The following is a 27,239-nucleotide window of genomic DNA, read 5'->3' on the forward strand; positions in this document are numbered from 1 at the left end:
TTCATGAAGAACTCAGACATAATTAAAGCACAACAACTTAGCGGAATATTAGAAAGCTATTAAAAATAAATATGAAGATTGCAGCAACACTGAAAAAATGCTTATGTTAACTTAAGTTTAAAAAGTAGAATATACAATCTCATCAATGCTATTATTCAAACTAATCAAAATATCAGTATTTATGAACAAGGTGTAGAGAAGATCCTGGAAAAGAGAAATATATTTTTTGTTAGTATGTGAAGGTAATATATTTTTCTTGTAATTCCTCATGGCTGTGTTAGTGAATGTGAAACAAATAAATTTTAAAGACATCAAAATTAGGAAAAAAATGTTGAACTCACACTTACAAAATTCTACACACTATCATTTCTGAGCATCAAGTGGACTACTGAAAACTGGTTTACTGCATACATATCATAACAGAATAGATAAAGGTATGCTCACATCACAGACCACATAATGAATAAAAATGGAAGGTTATCATGCATTATCAAAACTTCCCAAATCTAGAATAATTTTATCCTACACTAACATGGCCAATAGCAATACTAAGCATCAACATTTAATTTACTCATCCAGTCAACTTTGATAGTTTCCCTTCTGTCTACAAACATATTTCTAAACAATTTATTACAAGTTATAAATAACATACTATACTGAAGACTTTACCAAAAAAAAAAAAAAACCACCTCAAACCTTATGAAAAAAGTCCCATGAGGTACGTACTATTATTTTTCTCATTAATAGATTAAAAAATTGAGACCTAGAGAGCTTAAGTGGCAGAGCTAGAAATCCAACCTAGGTTTCTTGACTCCAAAGTCAATGTTTTAAAACCATACTACTCTACTAGCCTCAACTCTCAATCAGCTCTCATTCCCACAATTATAATTACCTCTTCAATCAATAAATATTTACTGAGGTCCTGCTATGAGTCATTTGCTATTTTAGGGACTGGAGATACAGCAGTAAAACAAAACTGTTTTTAAAATTCATCTTTATGGAGCTTACATCTAGGACAGTGGTTCTCAAGCAGAGATGATTTTGCCCCCTAGGGGACATACGACAATATATGGAGGCATTTTTAATTGTCACAATTTGGTGGGAGGAGTGCTACTGGCACCTAGTGGGTACAGGCCAGGGATGCTGCTGAACATCCTACAACACACAGGAGAGCCACTCACAACAAAGAACTATGCAGTCCAAAATGTCAAGAGTGCCAACCTGTTCTAGAGGGAAGGTAAAAAAAAATAATAAAACATAGAATATGATATCTATACATACATCTTATATCTAGAATTATATATTTCTTGAAAGCAGAAACTATGCTTTATTCTTCTTCAGATCCCTCACAATACCAAACTTAGTAGCTTGCCCATGCAGATGCTCCATAAGTGATGAACAAAATAGAAACCAGGCAGTCATTTTTCTATATTACTACTGGTCAGGGCATAGTACATGAAGTCTTCTTATAAGATGCAAAGGGTTCAAACTAAACTTTTTCTCACCTTTAAAATCACATTCAGAAAGCATCAAATACACTACATCAGGATCCAGATCAGAAAACATCTCTGAGATAACGGTGAAGAGTTCTTCCTGATCAACTTTTGTCTCACACATGGAAGGAAGAGTAGTGGTTGGCTCCTCATGACTAGCAACACTGGATACGACAACTTCCTTAGAGTTTGCAGTCTTCCGAAAAGGATTTCCCCCAAGATTTTTCCTTCTCCTTGGCATTCTGACTTCCAAAACTAAAATGTTTCCCTTTTCTTACTTAAGATGTTTGATATTTAAGTCATACCTCAAAGAAAACAGGGTTAAGTATCTTGCACAATCCAGCAGTAATAGGACCTAAAATAGAAAGCAAGTAGAAACACTCAGACTATATAGTTCTATTTCCATTTCTAAAATTGGAATGACATCTTTATTTAACTCTAAGAAAGTACTATCAACTCTGGCGGCAAAGCCAAGAAGCAGTCAGACAATTTCTCTTTCTCCAAAATATTCAAGTTTTGTCAGGATTGAACATGTTAAAAATTAAGATATTAACAAATGCAACATATTTTCAGAACAGTGAGTACACTGTTTTAATATCATTTTTCATAATTAGAATGCCTACTGAACACCTTCATGTGGATGTCTAATAGGCATCACAAACTTAACATGTCCAAAACCGAGCTGCTGCTCATCCCTTCACAGTCTTACCCATCTCAGCTAAGGCAGCTCTGTCCCTCCAACGGCTCAGGTCAAAAATCTTGGAGTCATTCTTCACTCCTCTCATCCCACATCCAATCAGTAAGCCAATTTTGTCAGTATAACCCTTAAAATGTATCCAAATAGGATCGGTCCTCACCATCTCCATTGCTGCCACAGCCTTTTGCCTGGATTACTGTAACAGTCTTGTAAAGAATCTCCCTGCTTCCACCCTTGCCCCTTCGGTCTATTTAGCACAGCAATTAGAGTGATTCAGCTAAACTGTAGGTCAGATCACGCCTCCTTCTGCTAATCTAACCACCAGCTTCCCATCTCACTCAGGGTAAAAAGAAGAGCCCTTAACACGGCCTATAACCCAGACATTTCTGTTACCTCAGTCCTGTCATCCCTAATCCTCTTTCCCTTGCTCACGTCACTCCAACCACACTTCGCCTCCTTGCTCTTCCTCAAACACACCAACCATGCTCCCACCTGGGAACCTTTACATCCTGGTTCCCTCTACCTGAACTACTATTCTCCCAGGTATCCATAAGTTTTATTTCCTCACCACTTTCCTACCATTACTCAAATGTTACCTTCTCAGGAAGTCAGTCCCCCAACACCACTTATCCTTCTTCCCTTACTTGAATTTTCTCCATAAGACTTATTTTCTAACATAGTATATGTTTTATTTATTTGTTTTACTTACTTATTTATTTATTATATTTACTACTGATATTCCAGTAAAATGTAAGCTCCACAAGGGCAGGGACTCGTATATATGGAGAACTCCAGACAGTCTATGCTTGTCTATTAAATATTTCAAACTTAACATATCTAAAACTAAGTGTCTGATATTTTGCCCAAAATCTGTCCTAACCATTTGGGTTGGCTACCATCATCTTTCACCTTATTCCTGTCTCCCTGCTTCCAACCCTTGCCCACTAATAGTCTATTTTCAACACATGAGTCAGAACGATCTACATACAGCACAAATCAGAATGAATTAGGGTCTCCTCTAAATCCTCAAGTGGTTGGTTCTCCATGTCACTCAGAGCAAAACCTAAAGTCCTTACAATGGACCACCTCTCTGCTGGCCTGTAACATACTCTCCCCAAGATATCTGCACTGCTAACTCTTTCATTCTTTCAAATCTTTGTTCAAGTGGCACATTCAGTGATTTCTTCCTTGATTACCCAATTTAAAATCATATCCTCCACTCCCTCTGCCCCAATTTCCCTCTCCTGTTAACCACTCATTGCCCTTAACACATTCTAACATACTATAAAATTTGCCTTTTAAAAAAATTTACTGTGTCATAGCTCTATCTTCCAGAACTGCACTATCAATATGGCAGCCGCTGGCCACATGTGCCTATTTAAGTTAATTAAAATTATATTTTTTATATATTAATATGAGATAAAGTAGAATTTAGAGAAAGAAAATTATCAGAGACAGAGAGGAACATTATACAATCATAAAGGATCAGTCCACCAAGAAGACAGAGCAGCCCTAAATGTGTATACACCAAAAAACAGAGCCACCAAATAAGCGATGCAAAAACCGATAGACTGAAAGGAGAAACAGACAAATCCACAATTATAGTTAGAGACTTCAATACCCCTCTCTCAACAACTGATAGAATAACTAGACAGAAGATCAGAAAGGATACAGAAGCACTCAATAACACCATCAATTAAGGATCTAACGAACATTTATATAACATTCCAGCAAACAACAGCAGAATATACATTCCTTTCAAGTGCCCACAGAACATATACCATGAGCGACCATATGCTAGGCTATAAAACAAACCTCAACAAATTTAAAATAACTGAAATCATACAAAGTATGTTCTCTCACCACAACGGAATCAAACTAGAAATGAGTAACAAAAAGATAACAGGAAAATCTCCACAAACACTTGGAACCTGAGCAATACACTAAATAACCAGTGGATCAAAAAGGAAGTCTCAAGGAAAACTAAAAAATACATTGAAGTAAATGAAACTGAACATATACCATATCAAAATTTGTAGGACACAGCTAAAGCAGCAATGTCAGAAAATTATAGCACTACATGCATACATTAGAAAAGAGGAAAGTCTCAAATCAATAATCTAAGCCCCCACCACAACAGTCCAGAAAAAGGGCAAAATAAACCCAAAGCCAGTAAAAGGAAGGTAATAAAAAAGCTAAGAGCAGAAATGAATGAAATTGAAAACAGAAAAACAGAGAAAAATATGTGAAACAAATTGATGGCTCCTTGAAAAGATCCATAAAATTGACAAGCTTCTGCCACAAATGACAAAGAAAAAAAGAGAGCAGACACAAATTACCAATATCAGGAAGAAACAAGGGGTATCACAACAGACCCTGCAGACATCAAAAGACTAACAAGCGAATACTGTGAACAACTGTACACACACAAGTTTGACAACTTATATGAAACGGACCAGTTTTCTCAACAACCACAAATAACCACAACTCACTCAACAGGAAACAGATAAAAGCTCTATGAAATTTAATTCACAATTTTAAAACTCCCAAAAAAGAAATTCCAGGCCCAAATGGCTTCCACGGAGAATTCTAAGAAAGATTTTTAAGAAGAATTAACACTAACTTTATACAATCTCTTCCAAAAATAGAAGAGAGAACACTTCCCCACTCATTTTATGAGGTTAGTATTATCCCAATACCAAAATCAGACAACGCCAGTATAAAAAAACTATAAACCAATATTCTTCACGAATACAGACACAAAAATCCTTGACAAAATATTATCAAATAGAATTCAGCAAATTATAAAAAATATGAGGGATGCAAGGCTGATTCAATATTCAAAAATCAGTGTAACCCACCATATTAACAGGCTAAAGAAGAAAAATCACAATCATATCAATGAATGAAGAAAAAATACTGAGAAAATTCAACACCTATTCATGACATAAATCTCCAGAAAAACAGAAATAGAGGAGAACTTCCTCAACTCGATTAACAGCAACTACAAAACCTCTATAGCTAACATTATATTTGATATTAAAAAACTAAATGCCTTCCTCCAAAGACTGGGAACAAGGCAAGGACGTCCACTCTTAGCTCTCTTATTCCCTTAATGCTGGAAGTTCTAGCCTGTGAAGTAAGGCAAGAAAAGGAAATAAAAGGCATACAGATCAGAAAGGAAGAAATAAAACTGTCCCTATTTGCAGATGACATAGTTCTCTACATTGAAAATCTCAAGGAATCTACAAAATGTCCAACAAATAAGTGAATTCAGCAAAGCGCAGGATACAAAATAACTGTATTCACATTTTCTCTTTCATGAGATTGGCATTGATTGGAACTGCATTTCTGGTAGGTCGATATCAATGTAAGAATGTGCATAGAGGTAGTAAAAGCAGCAAGAGGTAAAATCTCAGAGGAGTTCTTATCACAATTGTAAAAAATAAATAGGAGTGATGTCAGCATCACAGCAGAGTGAGTTCTCCTGACAATCTCTCCCCTCCATGATACAATGAAAAAGACATTCACGCTCCAACAGAGGACATCCACACAACACAAAAGACATCTGAGAGACCCACACAGCCACACGTCAGAGGGTGGAGAGGCTGAAGCCCCCCTCAGAGGAGGTGGAAGCAGGTAAGAGAAAAACCTCACTGCCTCCCCAAAAGACTGCTATCTGGGACTGCAGGCAGCTTCCGAGATGGAAGGAAGGGGGCAGGGGACACCCATTCTTGAGAACATCAAAGATCCCCGAGGTCCCTTGCAGCCTAGAGGAAGCCCCCGACCAGGGTGAAAGCTATCATAGGGGGTGACCTCATCAAGCCAACACCCCAGGAGAGTAGATAGCAAGAGGAGAGCGAGTAAGCCCACAAGAGCACACAGAAGAAAATGCCCCCCCCCCCCAACCTGCCCAGCACTGGCTCCAGTGCCTGGGATCTCGGCAGAAGGCAGAGGGCTCAGAATACGCAGTTCTTGACCCCAACCCAGTGGCAATACATGGTAACTGCAACCAAATAATACCAGGATGTGAAAGAACAAAGCCACGCCCTCTAGCAGTATCAAAAATTATATTAGATCTCCAGACCACAGTGAAAATGACAAGTAACCAGAAATCAGTCCTGAAAACACAGAAACATGTAATCTAAATGACAGAGAATTCAAAATAGCTATCATCGAAAAACTCAACAAGTTAAAAGAGAATGTAGAGAAACAATTCAAGTTCAGGAGCTACTTCACAAAAGGGACAGAAACTATAAAGAAAGTTCAATAAGAAATATTGGAGATGAAAGGCACAATCAATGAAATAAAACAAAATATGGATTCCCTGAATGCTCCAGCAGACATCATAGAGGAGGAAATCAGCATAATCGAGGATAAACATGTTGAAATGCTCCAGATAGAGAAGAGACAACTAAGACTAGAAAGAAATGAACAAAGTCTCTGAGAAATATCCAACTCAATTAGGAAATGCAACATGAGAATTATAGGTATTCCAGAGGGAGAAGAGAAGGAAAAAGGAGCAGAAAGTCTGCTCAAAGAAATAATAGCAGAGAAGTTCCCAAAACTGGGAAAGGAAGTGGAAAACCATGTGGAAGAAGCTATCAGATCTCCCAAATATGTCAATGTAAAAAGACCTACTGCAAGGCATATAGTAGTCAAACTGGCAAAAGTAAAAATACTAAGGGCAGCAAGGCAGAAGAAACTAATCTGCAAAGGAACCCTTATCAGGCTTTCAGTGGCTTTCTCTGGAGAAACGTTACAAGCTAGGAGAGACTGGAATGACATATTCAAATCTTTGAAGGACAAGAACTTTCAGCCAAGAATACTCCATCCAGTGAAAATATCCTTCAGATATGATGGAGAAATAAAAGCTTTCCCAGATAAACAAAAGCTAAGGGAGTTAGTAGCTATGAACCCCCGCTACAAGAAAGGCTCAATAAGGTCTGCATACCTAAGAAAAAAGGGGGAGGAGAAAAGGGTTACAAAGCATGGAGTAAGGAGATAAACAGGTAGACAAAATCAGAAAATTGTAGCTATGCATCAGAGCAGGTTAGCAAATACTCAAGAATAACATTAAATATAAAGGGAAGGAAAACATCAAAAACAAAGACAATCTTGTCCTTTTAACCACAAACTCACAAGACAAGATGGAACTAAGATGTGAGAAAAACAACTTAGGAGGGGAAGAGGGAAAGGAATGAATCAGTTTAGTCTGAGAAATAAGAGCCCATCAGAAAATGGACTATCTTATCTACAAGATTTTGAATACAAACCTCATAGTAACCACTAAACAAAAATGCAGAACAGAGACACAAAAAATAAATAAGGAGGGCCAGCCCGGTGGCACAGCAGTTAAGTGCGCACGTTCCACTTCGGCAGCCCAGGGTTCACCGGTTCGGATCCCCAGTGCGGATATGGCACCACTTAGCAAGCCATGCTGTGGTAGGCATCCCACATATAAAGTAGAGGAAGATGGGCATGAATGTTAGCTCAGGGCCAGCCTTCCTCATCAAAAAGAGGAGGATTGGCAGCAGTTAGCTCAGGGCTAATCTTCCTCAAAAAATAAATTAATTAAATAAATAAATAAATAAGGAGAGAACAAAGAAACACAACATAAAAAACTACATAACTCAATTGGTAGACCGAAACACATGGGACAAGAAACAAAGGAAATGCAGGAGAACTGGAAAACAAGTGATAAAATGGCAGCATTAAGCCCTCATATATTGATAATCACCCTAAATATAAATGGATTGAATTCTCCAGTAAAAAGACATAAATGGGTGAGATGAATTAAAGAACAAGACTCAACAATATGGTGGCTCCAGGAAACACATCTCAGCTTCAACAACAAACACAGGCTCAGAGTGAAGGGATGGAAGACAATACTCCAAGGTAATGGCAAACAAAAGAAAGCAAGTGTGACAATACTTCTATCAGACAAGGGAGACTTCAAGATAAGACAGGTAAAGAAAGACAAAGAGGGGCAGTATATAATAATCAAAGGAATACTCCACCAAGAACACATAACACTTATAAATATCTATGCACCCAACACAGGAGCACCAAAGTACATAAAGCAACTATTAACAAACCTAAAAGGAGATATTAATAATAACACAACAATAGTAGGGAACCTCAACACGCCACTCACATCAATGGATAGATCATCCAGACAGAAAGTCAACAAAGAAAAAGTGGAATTAAATGAAAAGCTAGACCAGTTGGACTTAATAGACATATATATAGAACACTCCATCCAAAAACAGCAGAATACACATTCTTCTCAAGTGTGTACAGAACATTCTCAAGGATAGACCATGTGTTGGGAAACAAGGCAAGCCTCAATAAATTTAAGAAGATTGAAATAATAACAAGCATCTTTTCCAATCACAATGCTATGAAGCTAGAAATTAATTACAAGAAAAAAGCTGAGAAAGGGACAAAGATGTGGAGACCAAACAACATGCTATTGAGCAACCAATGGATCACTGAGGAAATTAAAGGAGAAATCAAAAAATATCTGGAGACATGTGAAAATGAAAACATACCATACCAACTCACATGGGATGCAGCAAAAGTGGTACTAAGAGAGAAATTCATTGCAATACAGGTTCACCTTAACAAACAAGAAAAATCCCAAATAAGCAATCTCAAACTACACCTAATTGAATTAGAAAAAGAAAAACAAACAAAGCCCAAAGTCAGCAGAAGGCGAGAGATAATAAAAATCAGAGCAGAAATAAATACAATTGAAACAAAAAGGCAGTAGAAGAAAGGATTAATGAAATAAAGAGCTGCTTCTTTAAGAAGATAAACAAAATTGACAAACTCCTAGCCAGACTTACAAAGAAAAAAAGAGAGAAAGCCCAAATAAATAAAATTAGAAATGACAGAGAAGAAATAACAACAGATACCACAGAAATACAAAGGATTATAAGAGAATAATATGAAAAGCTATATGCCAACAAAATGGACAATCTAGAAGAAATGAATAAATTCTTAGACTCTTAAAAACCTCTCAAAGCTGAATCAAGAAGAAATAGAGAATCTGAATAGACCAATCACAAGTAAAGATGTCGAAACAGTAATCAAAAGCATCCCCAAAAATAAAAGCCCAGGACCAGACAGCTTCCTGGGAGAATTCTATGAAACTTTCAGAGAGGATATACTGCCTATCCTTCTCAAGTTATTCCAAAAAATTAGGGAAGACAGAATGCTTCCTAATACATTCTACAAGGCCAACATCACTCTGATATCAAAGCGCGACGAGGACAACACAAAAAAGGAAAACTACAGTCCAATATCGCTGATGAACATAGATGCAAAAATCCTCAACAAAATATTCACAACCCAAATACAACAGTACACCAAAAAGATCATACACCATGATCAAATGGGATTTATACCAGGGACACAAGGATGGTTCAACATTCGCAAATCAATCAATGTGATACACCACATTAACAAAATGAGGAATAAAAACCAAATGATCATCTCAATAGACACAGAGAAAGCATTTGACAAGATCCAACAGCCATTTATGATAAAAACTCTTAACAAAATGGGGAGAGAAGGAAATTACCTCAACATAATAAAGGCCATATATGACAAACCCACAGCCAACATCACACTCAATGGGGAAAAACTGAACGCCATCCCTCTAACAGGAACAAGAGAAGGATGCCCACTATCACCACTCTTATTCAACATAGTACTGGAGGTTTGGCCAGAGCAATTAGGCAAGAGAAAGGAATAAAAGGAATCCAAATAGGGAGTGAAGAAGTGAAACTCTCACTGTTTGCAGGCAACATGATCATAAATAGAAAACCCTAAAGAATTCATGGGAAAACTATTAGAAATAATTAACAATTACAGCAGAGTTGCAGGGTACAAAATCAACTTACAAAAATCAGTTGCATTTTCTATCATAACATTAATAAAAAAAAAATCAGTTGCATTTCTATACTCTGATAACCAATTTACAGAAAGAGAACTCAAGAATACAATTCCACTTACAATCACAACAAAAAGAATAAAATATCTAGGAATAAATTTAACCAAGGAGGTGAAAGAGTTATACAATGAAAACTATAAGACATTATTGAAAGAAACAGATGATGACATAAAGAAACATAAAGAGATTCCATGCACATGGATCAGAAAATAAATGTTAAAATGTCCATACTACCCAAAGCAATCTATACATTTAATGCAATCCCAATGACATTCTTCATGGAAATAGAGCTAAGAATCCTAAAATTCATATGGAGCAACAAAAAACCCCGAATTGCTAAAGCAATCCTGAGAAAAAAGAACAAAGTTGGAGGCATCACAATCCCTGACTTCAAAACGTACTACAAAGCCACTGTAATCAAAATAGCATGGTACTGATACAAAAATAGGCACACAGATCAATGGAACAGAACTGAAAGCCCAGAAATAAAACCACACATCTATAGAGAGCTAATCTTTGACAAAGGTGCCAGGAACATACAATGGAGAAAAGATAGTCTCTTCAATAAATAGTGTTGGGAACTCTAGAAAACCACTTTCAAAAGAGTGAAAGTAGACCATTATCTCACGCCATACACGAAAACAAACTCAAAATGGATCAAAGACTTGAAGATAAGTCCTGAAACCACAAAACTCCTAGAAGATAATACAGGTGGTACACTCTTTAACCTCTAACTCAAAAGGATCTTTTCAAATACCATGATATCATGTCTTCTCACACAAGAGAAACAAAAGAAAAAAAAAAAAAACAAGTGGGAATTCATCAGACTAAAGATCTTCTGCAAGGCAAAAGCAACTAGGATCAAAACAAAAAGACAACTGACCAACTGGGAGAAAATATTTGCAAATTATATATCCAACCAGGGGTTAATGTCCATAATATAAGGAACTCACACAACTGAACAATAAAAAAACAAACAGCCCAATCAAAACAGAGGTAGAGGAGATGAGTAGACATTTTTCCAAAGAAGATATACAGATGGCCAATAAACATGAAAAGATGTTCAACATCACTAGTTATCAGGGCAATGCAAATCAAAACTACACTACGCTACCACCTAACACCTGTTAAAAATGACTAAAATCACTAAGACTAAAACTAAAAAATGTTGGAGAGGGTGTGGAGAGAAGGGAACCCTCATACACTGATGGTGGGAATGCAAACTGGTGCAGCCGCTATGGAAAACCGTATGTAGATTCCTCAAAAAAGCTAAAAATAGAACTACCATATGACCCAGCTATCCCACTACTGGGTATCTACCCAAACAACTTGAAATCAACAATCCCAAGTAACATATGTACCCCTATGTTCACGGCAGCACTATTCACAATAGCCAAGACATGGAAGCAATCCAAGTGCCCATCAACCGATAACTGGATAAAGATGTGGTATATACATGCAACAGAATACTATTCAGCCAGGAAAAGAAGACAAATTCATCCCATTTGCAACAACATGGATGGATCTAGAGGGTATTATGCTAAGTGAAATAAGCCAGACTGAGAAAGAATCACACCAGATGATTTCACTCATATGTGGAATATAAACAAACACATGGACAAAGAAAACAGTTCAGTGGTTACCAGGGGAAGGGAGGCAGAGGGTGGGCACAGGAGGTGAAGGGGAGCACGTATTTGGTGATGGACAAGAAATAATGTACAACTGAAATTTCACAAAGACGTAAACTATTATGAACTAAATAAAAAAATAAAGAGAAAAATAAATTGTATGTCTGATTCTCTAGTTTTCAGTTTCTTCTACCTTTATGTCTGTATAACATTTTTCTTTTTAACCTTTTAAAATCTTGAGTTGTTTAAAGACAAGCAAATATGTTACATTGGAATGTACCATATTATTTATTTATGATAAAGCCACTGTTTTTATATATTTTACCAATATATTTATATATTCTACCAATGAACACATGGACACTATATTTATATATTCTAGCCACTGCATTTATATATTCTACCAATGAACTGTATTTATATTTAAGTATATAAATTTAAATAGCCACTGTATTTTTATATTCTGTATTTCTATAGCCACTGTATTTATATATTCTACCAATGAACACATGGACACTGTAATTAAAAATACAGTATCATTCACAAACACACAAAAAAATGAAATACTTAGGTATAAATCTAACAAAACATATACAGGACTTGTATGCTGAAAACTACAAAACACTGATGAAAGAAATCAAAGATCTAAACAAATAGAAAGACAGTATGTTCATGAACTGAAACACTCAGCATAGTGAAGATGTCAATTCTCCCCAAATTGATGGACAGATTTAACATAATTCCTATCAAAATCCTAGCAAAATTTTCTGTGGATATGGACAAGATTATTCTAAAATTAAATGGAAAGATGAAGAAACTAGAATAGCTATAACAATTTTGAAAAAGAGTAGAGTGGGAGAAATCAGTCAACTCAATTTTAAGACTTGTTATATAGCCACATTAATCAAGGCTGTGTGGTATCAATGGAAGGACAAACACATGATCAGATAACAGATTATAGATTTGGAAACAGAAGAGAGAACCCAGAAATAGATCAACATAAATATGTCCAACTAACTTTTGACACAAGCGTAAAGCAACTCAATGGAGGAAGAATAGCCTTTTCAACAAATGGTACTGGAGCAAGTGGACAGCCATAGATAAAAAATAAACCTTGACCTCAGTCTCACACTTCACAGAAAAATTAACTCAAAATCAATCATGGACTTAAATCCATAAAACTATAAAACTTTACAAAAAAAAAAAAAGGAGAAAATTTTCAGGATCTAGGGTTAGGTAAAAACACCAAAAGTATGATCCATAAAAGGAAAAACTGATGAAGAATATAAGATTGCTTTAATATTTGAAAGTTAATCAATGTAATTCCTGACTAAGAAAATAAAGAAGAAAAATCACATAACTCAATATATGCAGAAAAACCATGTGAAAAAGTCAATATCCACTCATGATAAAAACTCTGTTCCAACTAGAAATAGAAGGGAACTGATAAAGGCATTTACAAAAAAAAAAAAAACAACAAGCCACCACCAGCATCACCTGGTACTTAATCGTGAAATGCTGAAGGCTTTCCCTCTGCAATCAGAAATGAGACCAGGATGACCGCTATCACCACTTCTATCCTACATTGCTCCATTGTACCAGAGGTCACAGCCAGTACATTAAGACTTGAAAAGAAAATAAAAGTTCTAAGATTGGAAAAGAAGAAATAAAACTATCATTACTCAGACAATACAATTGAGTGCATATAAAATCGAAAAGAATCTAAAGATTATCTGTTGGATTACCAAGATAATTTGGCAAGGTTGCTGGATTGTTTTTCTCTAAACCAGCAAAAATTAGAAAATAAAATAAAACCTAATGGTCTAGACCTATCAGCAGCATCTACACAGGGGATAATCCCTCCTCAGGAGAACACCCTTAGGACATTCAGTATCTTCTCCTAAGGAAAGTACCACTTTTAGGATTTTCTTTAGGATTTCAACCTGGAAACAGTGGAGTGCTCGAGAGCTTGGCCCCGGGATCTCTTCCTTTCCCTGATTTACCAGCTCCTTTGGTGATCTCACTCAGTCTCATGGCTTTAAACACTAACAAAATGCCAACAAATTTATCTCTCCAACCTGCACCTCTTCCCTGATTCCAGACCCACATCAAACTACCCACTGAACATCTCCACTTTGTGTATCTAGTACACATCTCACACCAGGTGGGTCTAAAAGTGATCTCCTGATCCTCCTGTGCAGACCTGCCCTAACTACAGTCCTCTCAGTCTCAGCTACTGGCAACTTCCAGTTGCTGAGGCCAAAAAACTAAGGGCCATTTTTGCCTCCTCTTTCCCTCACACTCATGTCTATCATTCAGCAAATCTTGCCAGTTTTAAATTAAAAATATATTCAGGTCATATAATAATTCTGTTACCTGTAAGGAACTGCCAGAATGTTTCCCAAACTGGCTGTACCGTTTTAATTTCCACCAGCAATTTCACCCATTTCTCTACATTCTTACCTGTTATTGTCTGTCTTTCTAATTATGACCATCCTAATGATATCACGTTGTGGTTTTCACTTGCATTTCCCTAATGACTAACGTTGTTGACCAGCATTACATGTACTTATTGATATTTGTATATCTTCTTTGAAGAAATGTCTATTCAGATCCTTTGCTCATTTTTAAATTTAAGGGTTACTTGTCTGTGTTATTGAGCTGTAAGAGTTCTTTATACATTCTGAATACAAGACCTTTATCAAATATTTCCTCCCATTCTGTGGGTTGTCTTTTCACTTTCTTCATAGTGTCCTTTGAAGCACAAATATTTTTTATCTTGATGAATTTATTTTTCTTTTGTCACTTACACTTTTATGTCCTATCTAAGTAACCGTTGCCTAAATCAAGGTCACAAAGATTTACACCTGTTTTCTTCTAAGAGTTTTATAGTTTTAGCTCTTACATTTAGGTCTTTAATCCATTTTGAGTTAATTTTTGTATATGGTGTGAGATTAGGGTCCAAGTTAATTCTTTTTCATGTGCATGTCCAATTGTCCCAGCACCATTTGTTGAAAAGACTATTTTTCCCCCATTGAATGGTCTTGGCACCCCTGTCAAAAATCAACAGACCAGTAAATCTAAGAGTTTATTGCTGGACTCTCAATTCTGTTTCATTGACCTACATGTTTATTCTTATGCCAGTATCACAGTGTCTTGATTACTGTAGCTTTAGTAAGTTTTAAAATTAGGAAATGTGAGTCTTCTAATTTTGTTCTTTTCTAAGACTGTTTTGACTATTCTGGGCCCCCTGCATTTCCATGTGAAATTTAGAATCGGCTTATCAATTTCTGCAAAGAAGCCAGATGGAATGTTGACACGGACTGCATTAAACCAGTAGATCATAAGTCAAATCAGTCCACTCCTTTGCTTTAAAACCTCCAATAGCTCTGCATCTCATGCAGAGTAAAAGCCCAAGTTCTTAAAATGGCCTCGTTAAGATCCTAAACAGTCTGGTTCCATAATAACTCTCTCAAATCATTTTTTGATACTCTTTCTCTTGCTCTTTCTTAAACTCACCCAGTATTCTGCTTCACTGCCCTTATACTTGATTCTTAGCCTGAAATGCACTTTCCCCAGATATCTACCTGACTCACTCCTGACTTATAAAACTTTACTCATGGTGCGCTTGTAGTGAGGCTTTCCCTAACGGCTCTATGTAAAATTGCACAGACACACATTCTCTCCATCTCCCCTTCATTTTTTTTTTCCTCCAAAACAGTTATCACTCCATAATTTAGATGTTTATTTTGTTTAATGTCTATATACCCTGACACTAGAAAGTAAGCTCTTTGAAGGCAAATGTTTTTGTCAATTCTGCTCACTCATGTAATACCATCACTAAACTAAATAATAAGTACCAAAACTAAATACCAATACTAAAACAAGGCCTAGCACATAATTAGCACTCAATGAATTTCTGCTGGATGAATGAAGGATTAAGGTAGGGAATAAGAACCAAGAAGAACAGGAAAGCAATAGGTCAGAATTCTAAGAAGAAATAGAAATACTCAATAAACATTAAAAAGTTTAATTCATTAATAAAGAGAATTGAAAGAGAATATTATGTTGCCTATTAAATAAAAAATAATAATTTTTAAAGTAATAATAGCCAGTGTTGGCAAGGTTATAGCAAAACAGGAATTCTCATACACTGTAAAGAGTATAAAATGGTATAACCTTTCTGGAAAGCAAAGCACCACTACGTATCAAGAAATTTTAGATTACATATATTCTAAGTATATTAAAATGAATTCCAGGAATTCATCATAAAAAATAATCACAAACTTACAGAAATATTTATATAGAGACATTCAAAATACAGTGATTTTTCTACAAAGAAAAACTGAAAAATATTTGGTGAGAAAGGAATGATAAAATAATTTCTGGTGACAAGTATAATTTATTAAATACTTAATGCATACCAGCTAGAATGCTAAGATTATGACTTTACGTAATTCTTAAAACACTAAGTAATATTATGCCTATACTATAAATAAGAAAACTAAGGGGGCCACCCCCGTGACGCAGAGGCTAGGCGTGCACGTTCTACTTTGGTGGCCAGGGGTTCGCCAGTTTGGATCCCGGGTGCGGACATGGCACCACTTGGCAAGCCATGCTGTAGTAGGTGTCCAAGATGTAAAAAGTAGAGGAAGATAGGCACAGATGTTAGCACAGGGCCAGTCTTCCTCAGCAAAAAGAGGAGAATTGGCAGCAGATGTTAGCTGAGGGCTAATCTTCCTCAAAAAAAAAAAAAAGAAAACTAAGGACTAGAAAAAGTAATTATCAGGCTTAAGGCTCTTAAGTAGCAAAACTGAGATCTGAACCCAGATTTGTTAGACTCCACTAAGTACCATATCCCTACAGATTCATAAAATGGAATTTTATACAGCCATTAAAGACTATATTTTGGGTAACATTTAATTGGAGTTTTTTAAAACAATGTTAGAAAAGAAAGCAAGACATAAAACTAAACATAATTTACATAGATACTCAAACGGGACTGGACTAGATTAGACTAGGATATTAGACTGGAAAGGAAACCTCTGGGTAATGAGATTAAAAGTAACTATTTTTTTTTTTTTTTTTTGAGGAAGATTAGCCCTGAGCTAACATCTGCTGCCAATCCTCCTCTTTTTTGCTGAGGAAGACTGGCCCTGAGCTAACATCCGTACCCATCTTCCTCTACTTTATATGTGGGATGCCTACCACAGCATGGCTTGCCAAGCAGTGCCATGTCCACACCTGGGATCCGAACCTGTGAACCCAGGGCCACTGAAACGGAACGTGTGCACTTAACCACTGCGCCACCAGGCCTGCTCCAAAAGTAACTTCATTTTTAACATACAATTTTTTATATATATTACTTTTGTATTTTCCAAATAATGTATAATGTACACATTTTTTTCATAATCAGGGAAAAAACAACAATCACTATTATCAATTAAAGCTGAATCTTGGACTTCCCTCTATACTTCTTCCAGCTTATAAACTATATATTCCTTCTACTCTCTTTATGTATTGTGTCTACTTTTATGGAAAAACATCTAAACATACAGGCAGTTTGAGTGTCCGACCAATAATTAGTACAGTGAAGAAACTCTTACGTATAAAAATATACATAGTTGACACTACCTTCCAATTATCAGTTTTACTTTGTATATCCAGTTTATTTCAATCCCATTTATTCACTTATGTTCACGTTTAACTCTTAACACCTGATTTTACGTAGCTTCCTTTTTCCATAAAGACAGTCTTATTAACATACTAGTTTAAACAAGCTTGTATAACTTCTTCACATACATACCTGACCTAAATAGAGTGTATTCTAAAAACATATGGGCAATAAGGATGGGTAAGTAAGGTCTGATGTATTATGGAGAAATGTGAAAGGACTGGCTCAAATGAAGAACCTAAAAACAAATAATATAAATTTTTATTAATAGTGATACCATGAATACATAAATTTCATACACATATTTTCCAAGCTCTTCTACCTCTTTTATTCAATTTTAACCTGCTAGAGAACCTTATACATACTTGCTCATCATCAAAATATTCCAGCATAGTAAACAGAGGTCTTACCAACTCCAGTTTTTTTAAACATAAAAGGACATATTTTCTTTTAACCATTAAAAAAAATTCAGGTTGAACATGAAATCTACAAATACCAGTAGAGTGAACACAAACTCAAACAGTCATATGGCAATGGTCAGCACTACCATTCAAGTGGATAAATCAATAAACACCACTTCAAAAAAACCATCCTACTGAAAACTAAATCATTAACCCAACACTAAAAAAATTCCCCATATCATTTTATGAATAAATCTGTTATATGTACATATTATAAGGAGTTTTATATAAAATAATTTTAAATTACTTACCTTTATGGAAAAATATCCAAAAAATAATAAATTTCTATAACAATCAAGAAAGATATTCTATTTAATACTCAATATTAACCATCTAGGAAGAATAGGCCTAAGAAAACTGATACTAACAATAAAACACACTGATAATAATTTACTTCTTTAAAACCATCAAAAAAAGGAACAAAAACAAACAAACAAAAAAAATAAGGAACATACAGGGAAGTTACAGGACCCAAACTGGCATGATTCCAGACAAGATCAGAAAATATCTCCCTCTGAAACAAACACTACCAAGAATAGTACAATCAATCTTCACTGGGGTTTAAGTTGCCTACAAGATGATTTTAAGTGTACCGCTGTGATAAGGGTAAGGTAGATACTAAATCTCATCAAGGTACCAAAGGGTTTGTAATTAAAAAGACAGGATTTATAGAAAATGTAACCCAATTAACAAATAATCTTAAATGTAACTCTCTGTCATAAGAATTATTATAATTGATAATTGAAGACATCCTAAATATTGGATGGACAAGAGTATGGTTAATAAATTATTGCAAAAAAAGAGAAAATCCTACTTTGGAATACTATGCGCTATTAAAAAGTTTAAGGTGGAATGTAGAAACCAGAAAGAACTCTGAGACATATTCTTAAGGGGAAAAGCCAGTTGCTGAACAATATATAGCTTTTGGCCAGAGAAGGGCAGAAAGATGTATTTCCTCTATAATTCTTGAACATTTTCTACAATCTTTCATTACTTACTGCCAGTACTAGACTTGCTTAGTTATGTTAGAGCCTCACATTGTTGGTTTTACTGACATAATTTCATCCACATATGTTTATTTCCCCAATTAGCTATGTTCCTCGGGAACACAGATTATGACACATACTCCAATTTGGCACTTAGCCATAGTCCTATACACAAAATAGGTGCACAAATAATATTTGTGGATGGCTAACTATATGTTAGCAAGAAGTAGCATTTTAGCAGCAGAGAAATTAAAACACACATTAAATGGGAAAACTAGGACCACGATATAGTTCTTTAGACTTCCTGGATCAACATATTTATGCAACCACAAGCTCTTGGAGAAATTCTAGTAAGAAAATCTGTGATAACATTTTCCTTCTCATGAGAGACTTTTTAAACACTCAAATATGTAAATAAAAGCTTAAAAACCTATGTGAAAAATATTCATACTCTATGACTTAAATAATACTTACCGTCTGTCTGGCAGTGATACTCAGGTCCATAATACAAGGTCTCTCTTTCTCACAAAGTACCTAGGAAAATAAATTTGTAATCAGAAAGGTGGTTAAGAATCATAATGAATATTCTCTGTGTCTGCCGAGAACTCCCTCTTCTCCTCCCCTACCCTACCAGGGCTCTGTTTTCTACTAATGGACCCCTGGCCATATAAGTGAGCACATCACATGACCTAGGCTGAACTAAGCATGGTACCTCATCCCCTCGGCTGCAGAAAGTGATCAAGGGATGGGCATGTGACCAAATCTATCTAGAGCCTCTGACATGAAGCTCTAAGTAGACAAGCCTGTGCTTCCAGGAACCAGGTCCCAACATGTAAGGAAGCACATCCACAGTAGGAGAAATGATGCCAGTATGCATAGACTGAAGTATAGGAAAGGCCCAACTATGGGCAAGTTAATCCTTAGCTCCTTATGGATATGCATCTCTATGCCTGCAATTTCTGTTATATGGTTATTGGTATAAGCAGTAACTGGTACATACCACTACATACTGGTATAACCAGTACCTTTTCTCTCCACAGGCTATTTCAAACTGTATGTCTGTTACCTGCAATCCAAAAAGTTCTAACTAATACACAGAAAAACTGAACAGATGGAAATTATACATCAAAAGATATATTTCACTGAAGATATAAAAGGGCCTACCAAGTATGCCTTTGCTGACTTAGAAAACTTTCACCTATCAGATGTAATGTCTCTTTCCCCTTTTTACTGGTAAACCCCAAAATTACTATTTAATTCTCCTTTTAGTATACTCTGTGCAAATCACACCTTTTTTTTTTTTTGCACCGAGGAAGATTCACCCTGAGTTAACATCCATTGCCAGTCTTCCTCTTTTTTGCTTGAGGAAGATTCGCCTTGAGCTAACATCTGTGCCAATCTTCCTCTGTTTTGTATGTGGGTCACCGCCACAGCATGGCCACCAACAAGTGGTGTAGGTCCATGCCCAGGAACTGAACCTGGACTGTTGAAGCAGAGCACACCAAACTTAACCACTAGGCCACTGGGCTGGCCCGTCATATCATTTTTTAAGACAGCCAATTTACCTTTTCCCTTTATTACATCCTAACCAGTACATGGTAAGATGACAAACAAGTAAAGCAATTCCAATGTGATAAGATGATATAGAATGCTAAGGAAACAAACAGAAGGTGTATGTAAGCCAGCCTTGAGGTATCAAGGAAGACTTCCCCATAGAGGTGTCACCCCAACTGAGACCTGAAAGACAACTCTGAGTTAATGAAACCAAAGGGGAGGGAAGCAAGGAAGTAGAGAAGGCATTCCAGACAGAGGGAAGCTTCTCTACTCAGGTTTAGATTTAACAAACTTGGCATCTTAAAGAAGAAATGCAAGTGACTGAATGACTAGCATGTTGAGGGCAAAGGGAGAAAGCAACACGGAGGATGAAGATGAAGAAGTAAACAGAAGTCAGATCACGAAGACCCCGAAAGCCAAATTAAGAAGTTCAGACTTTATGCTGAAGGCAATGAAAAGCCACAAAAAAGGTTTTTAGCAGGGGAGTTACACATTCAAATGTGCTAGACAGATTACTCTGGCTACAGTGGGAAAAACAGATTGGAAGGCAAGACTGGAAGCAGGATAACCACTTAGGAGGCTACTGAAGCAAGCCAGGTGAGAGATGATGCTAACCACGGAGTAGGCTGGTACCCCTGGGGATAGAGAAAAGGCCCAGACTCAAGAGATATTAAGGAGGAAAATTCCAACAGGGCTCAGTGATCAACCAGAATGTGGGGAAAAAAAGAAGAGGACGAGGAATAGGTCATGTTTCTGTCAAGTTTTTAGCAGGGTCTACTATTTACTGAATTCTTACCACACATACGTTATCTCATTTAATCTTCCTCTAGAAAGAAGACAGAAAAGCAGCAGTTTGTTTCAGATTTTTGGTTTGAGGTTGGGAGAGGGACGGAACGGGTGATAACGACTACAGTTTGGGATCTGCTCGGTTTGAGGTACGATGGGAGCACACAAATGGACATGTCACGCATGTAGATGACACACGAGTTCAGTTACCAGGAAAGAGCTTTGAGTTGGAAATTAGAGAACTACCAGCAAACAAATGGCAACTGGGAAAAATATTTTTAAAAGTAAAATATCTCCTTTATTCATGCCAATATTTATTTAATACCTACATACCCAGTGTTGGGACCAGTGTTAGGCGATTTTAAAAGTGAGTAAGCTTCAGTTACTAGAGGGAGGAGGCAGCTCAACATAGCAATCAGTGTATAATGGAAATACACCAAAGGCTCAGAGGTGACACAAAGAGTGAGCGATTATCTCTGCTGCGGGGTGGAAGGAACACTTCACAACAAATACCACCTAAATCTTGAAGTAGGTTAGCAGACAGTTTAGGGAGGAGAGCAGGAGGAATAGTAAAGACACTCCAGACAGAAGCAGCAATAAATTCAAAGACACAAAAGAATTTTTAAAAAAAAGATGCCCTGCTTCAGAACAGAGAAATTAAATATTATTCATGCCAGTCTCCCAAATTAATTCTTAAATTTAATGAATAGAGAGGATGTATAAAAAAATTTTTCTTAAAAAAGACAAGGGGGAAATTCACTTTACTTAAATATCAGAGCCTATTATGAAAGCAACATAATAAAATTAAATAGTACAGCTACAAAAATCCAGTGAAAGATTGAAGAACTGGGGCCGGCCCAGTGGCGCAGTGGTTAAGTTCACACACTTTGCTTCAGTGGCCCAGGGTTCGCAGGTTCAGATCCCTGAAGCAGACCTAGCCCCGCTCGTCAAGCCAGACTGTGGCAGCATCCCACATAAAATAGAGGAAGACTGGCACAGATGTTAGCTCAGCTACAATCTTCCCTCACACACAGAAATAATAATAATAATAAAAACCATTTAAAAAAAATTGAAGAACTATTATGAGAAGTCAAGAGACCAGAAATAATCCTAACTATACCTCTAAATTTATATGTAATAACATAGGCTTTCTAAAACAAGAAAGACAGAATTTTTTAATAGTATTAAAATGATTTAATAGTAATTTAAACAATTAAGGTGGTGTCACATTTTATACTAAAATAAATTCTGATTATAGAGTTTATTTTAGAAATATTGGGGAAAAACTTATTATCACATCTATAAAACAACGAAATTTCTTAATTTGGAAGTATGAAGCAATGACAAAGGAAAAGAATGACTGATTTCATATATGAACATTTTAAACTTCTGACAATTAAAAGTAACCAAAAGTGAAAAGAAACCTAGAGAAAAATATTTTCCAGGAAAAAAGACACTAATATGTTTGGGTCTTTCTCAAAGTTTTAAGAAAAACAGACCCAACAGATGATCAAAGGATATGAACACACAATCCACATTCAGAAAAATACAGTGTCCACCATGAGTCTGGTGAGGTTTGGTGAAATTGGGACACTCAGAGGCAGTGCTCAGGCAAGTGTAACACATGGATTCTTCGATCCTGTAATTCTACTGACTAATAGTCATAAAAATCTAGCTGGCTTAGCCAGTTTATTCCTCCACGGAAATTAATAAAATGCTCTTTTAATTTTTGTATATGAGTTTGGACAGCACAAATTGATTAAACTCAATCTAGATGTACCAATAAAATAATTTCTGGAGGACAATGTTGAGATTTTTCCAACAGCCTGCCCTTCGAGGCATATTTTAAGACTTTCGTCCAGTGGGTAGGAAAGTACTTAAAAGCAAACTCAATAAACCAAAATTCCAAGTAATGTTAAAATCTGTACAAGATTTAATATAAACAAATTGAATTATTTATTGTAACATAGAGGGAAAAATGTTCAGATGACAAACCAATATATCTTATTTCATCAATTTTAAGGCGTGTTTACATTTCTGCAGTAAGGATACCTCCTAAACTCAATGACACGTCACAGTTTACTTGGAGCGTTTTTGGGGTTTTTTTTAATTTTGTAGAGGTACATAAAATAATAGTTCATCTCACAACTGATGGGATGAACGGTAGTTATTTGGAAATGTAATCATTTACTTGATATCAAAGGTTTTGTTTCAGAGGGCCATGGAAAGAATGTGCTAAGAGTCAACTTTTGGGTCACAAAGATCCAGGCTTGACTGAATCCTTTTCTGCCAAATACTAGTTGGGTGACTTTGGGCAACTTTCTTCACATTTCTCAGATTTTCTGTTTCCTCACCTGTACAATACTACAACCGATAATAGTACAAATCTCATAGAATTCTGAGAATTAAATACACTAGTGCTGGGGCCGGCCCCGTGGCTGAGTAGTTAAGTTCACGCACTGCGCTACGGCGGTCCAGGTTTTTCGCCAGTTCGAATCCTGGGCGCGGACAAGGCACCGCTCATCAGGCCATGCTGAGGCGGCGTCCCACATGCCACAACTGGAGGGACCCACAACTAAGAATGTACAACTGTGTACGGCGGGGCTTTGGGGAGAAAAAGGAAAAAATTTTTAAAAATACAATAGTGCTTAAAACAGTGCCTGGCATTTATATTACTATGAGGATGAGGGTGATGAAGATGATAACGACATTTGTTTTACTCATTGCCTGGCATGGTAAATATCAAAAAAGTTCAATCTTTTCTTTAATTCCTAATAAAACTACTTCTAAAGGCATTTAATAGTGATCTGATCATGGGGATGTAATGTACAGCACGTTGAATACTACAGTCAATAATGTTGTATTAACTTTGTAAGGCAACAATTACTAGACTTACTGTGGTGACCATTTCGCAATGTATACAAATGTCATATCACTATCCTGTACATCTGAAACTAATATAATACTGCATATCAATTATACCTCAATTTTTTAAAAAAGTTATCTAAGATTAGATGTTTGACTTGACATACTGAGATTCTCCCCAAGACTTACAACGTGAGTTTGCAATAAAAAGCCAAGGAGAAGGGAGGCAAAAATTCACATTGGCTAATAAATGGTTCCTGCTTTGCATATCACAAGATATGCATAACCATGGATAATCATAAAGGAAAAGAAGATTTTTAAAAAAGGAAAATCCTCGGTGTTAAAATAACATGCACCTAGGGGCTGGCCCCTTGGCCGAGCGGTTACGTTGGCGCGCTCCGCTGCAGGCGGCCCAGTGTTTCGTTGGTTCGAATCCTGGGCGCGGACATGACACTGCTCATCAAACCACGCTGGGGCGGCGTCCCACATGCCACAACTAGAAGGACCCACAATAAAGAATATACAACTATGTACCGGGGGGCTTTGGGGAGAAAAAGGAAAAAAGAAAATCTTTAAAAAAAATAAAATAAAATAACATGCACCTACACGGATAATATTTATTTTAGCCTCTATCGTGTACAAGATACTATGCCTACTTTAATAAAGAAAAAAAATTCCTCTACCATAACTTAAGCCCACTTTTTCTTTGAAATCCAGTACTCAGGTCCTCTTTACTCTCCACTTCAAAGGAACTGAAGTCAACAGGTACACAAATTTATATTCCTAAGTACTGTATGCTGATTTGCACTGGGTTTTTTAAATTCTTTCATACGTCAGTCCTTTTTCATGAACGAAATTGTAGCCTCCTTGCAGAAAAGGAGCCACTGCTTTCCTATTCTTCCCACCACCTCCACCACTGCAGACCCCCATCCCAAGACAGCCACTTTAATAAAGGCTCTGACACAGGAACTAAAAATTGTTGATTTAATTTCTGACCTTTAAAAACGGACAACGTAAGAAAATGGAACCATGCTGATTATCAAAACACACGATGTTAACATTTCTTAACACGGGTAAGGATTCTTTCATTGAAAAGTGAAGGAGGCGAGTTAAAACGAGTTAGAAAAGAGAGCCGGGTGTTTGAGAGGAAAAAAGCAATGAAAATAATAAAATCGGAACGAAAAAGCTGATGTTGGGATGAAAAGATAACATTTTTTTTAAGTGGGAGAAGAGAGGCAGCTGCAAATCAGTCGTTGTTTTCAGAGAGGCCAGGTTGATCTTGAGGATTTTCTTCTCTGAGCTCAACCAATCCCCACCTTTTCTGAGTTAAGCAGTCTCCAGGCAAGCAGCGCTTCTTGATTGGCTTAAAGATGTCGAGTAGAAAAACCAGCCAATCCTGCCTTCAAGTCAGAACTGCGCTATGGAGACATTACAACCACTGCATGGCGAGAATGTGTACAAACGTGTCGGTGCCAAATATCAGATCCCAAGACTGCTGCCGAGAGGAAGATCCTTTAAAGCCAACACTGAGCGTAATCTGGCACCTACACTTTTTTTTTAATTACTCTAGCTCTCTTTCTGAGGGAAAAAGCTGTTTTAACCAAAAGAGCCTAAGGAATAAACTGTGCCACTGGTCAGATGACTCACTATCAAACACCGATTTCCAAACGCACACCTCGGAGAGGGTCTGGATGGCAGCAGGGTTTGGGGAGGGTCCCAGCGAGGCTCGAAGTTGCGGTGGGGGCGGGGAGTACGGACGCGGGTCAAAGAGGGACAGAGATCAAAGACAGGGCACGTCCCCGCAGTATCCAAAATCGGCATATGGGGAGTGAGAGGCTGTTTGGGTTTGAACAAGTGAGTAAATAAATGGCTCTGCTAGGACTACGTGCTCGGGAGGGTGGCCCGAAGTTCCAAGAAGGCTCCGCCTGGGAAACGCCAAAGGCGCTCACAGGGGCGCCAGGTCAATCCCGGCGGGAACCGACAGGGAGGGCGCCCCGGGGGGCGAGAGGGGTGTGCCTGGGGCCTGGAGGCCGAGGAAGCGGCCGCGGCCCCCGCCTTCGGCCGGCGCGCCAGGGCCCGCCCCTCGCCGACGCCTCACTTCCCTTCCGTCGGGGCGGCCCGGCCTCCGGGCCGGACAGCGCGGGCCCCCCACCTGCGGGGTTTGGGTTTTGGTCGCAGCGCCGCCCGCCGCTGCCTCAGGCCCTCCGCCTGGGCTCGGGGCCCCGGGCCCCCTTTCCCCAGGACCCTCACCCGCCCCGCGGCCCCAGCTCCCACCCGCCGCCTTTACCTGCTCCCGGAACGCGCCGAGGGCGTCGAGGCCGGCGCCGCGTCGTCGAGTGCGCGCCGCGGGTCCGCAGCCTTTCCCGCCGCCGCCGCTGCGCTCTCTGGCGCGGCGCTGGGCTGGCGACCAGCGGCCCGGGCTGTGGGGGGGGGCGCGCGGTGAGCGCCCGGCGGGGAGACACTGCCGCTCTCCGTCCGGCCACGGAAGAGCAACCGCGCAGCAGCCAGCCGCGAGAGGGCGGGTGGGCGGCCGAATGGGGAGGGGTCTCAGGGAGGTGGGAATGGCTGCCACGTCGCCTAGGTGGGTCGCCGCCCTCCGCCTCCCCCACCCCCGCCGGCTCCCCGCCGCGACCTCTGCTTCGTCCCCGAACTCCGCCGTGGCGCGTCGGCTCGCCCCGCAGGGCCGACCTGGCGACCCGGGCCCGCGGGCGCCCCCGCCCCTCCCTGCCCCTGGAGAGCAAGTCCTGGCCTGGCCGGTTCGGCGGCTTTGGATCCGTTTCTCTCGCCACCACCTCCCCCCCAAAATAGCTCGCCCACAAGCCTGACGTGTTTACCCCTTCCCTTGTCGGGGCGGGGGCGGGGGTCGCATGGAGGAGCAGGCAAGCCCTTCCAGTGTGTCGGGTTCGGGGGGATGGCGGGAGCCGGTTGGTGCCGGTGAACGTAGCGATAAGGGGCCCGAAATTTCTCTTCAAATAAACGGCGCGGTTCCTAACCCCCTTCGCGCTCTCCCAAGCCCAAGAAGCAAAACAGAAACACAAGGCCGTCCTCGTGGTCGAGGCGGGGGAGGAACCGCGAGCGGGGGCCGGCCGGCCAGCGCGCGGGTCCCGGCTGCAAGTTGGGAAGGAGCGCGGGCCG

The 27,239-nt window shown here is 38.4% G+C and overlaps 1 protein-coding gene across 10 annotated transcripts in view; it reads right to left on the minus strand.

Annotated features, from left to right (window-relative positions):
• N4BP2 (NEDD4 binding protein 2) overlaps positions 1-26,789 on the minus strand; it is an 86,832-nt gene extending 60,043 nt beyond the window's left edge. For 3 of the 10 annotated variants that reach the window (XR_011437630.1, XM_070263957.1, XM_023638204.2), the window contains exons 1-3: positions 26,392-26,789; positions 19,374-19,433; positions 17,585-17,690 (exon numbers count right to left, since the gene is read on the minus strand). Coding sequence is in view for 4 of the 10 variants with exons in the window: in XM_070263957.1 (XP_070120058.1) it covers positions 17,585-17,615 (31 nt within the window). In the remaining 6 variants the exon portion in view is untranslated. Of the gene's footprint in view, positions 1-1,505; positions 1,849-17,584; positions 17,691-19,373; positions 19,434-26,391 lie in introns of all 10 variants that reach the window. The other 7 variants (XR_011437628.1, XR_011437629.1, XM_023638203.2 and 4 more) reach the window with 4 other exon arrangements.
• Positions 26,790-27,239: the final 450 nt, after the last annotated feature.

The sequence above is a fragment of the Equus caballus genome, chromosome 3, assembly GCF_041296265.1.
Source record: "Equus caballus isolate H_3958 breed thoroughbred chromosome 3, TB-T2T, whole genome shotgun sequence".
Classification (NCBI taxonomy): domain Eukaryota; kingdom Metazoa; phylum Chordata; class Mammalia; order Perissodactyla; family Equidae; genus Equus; species Equus caballus.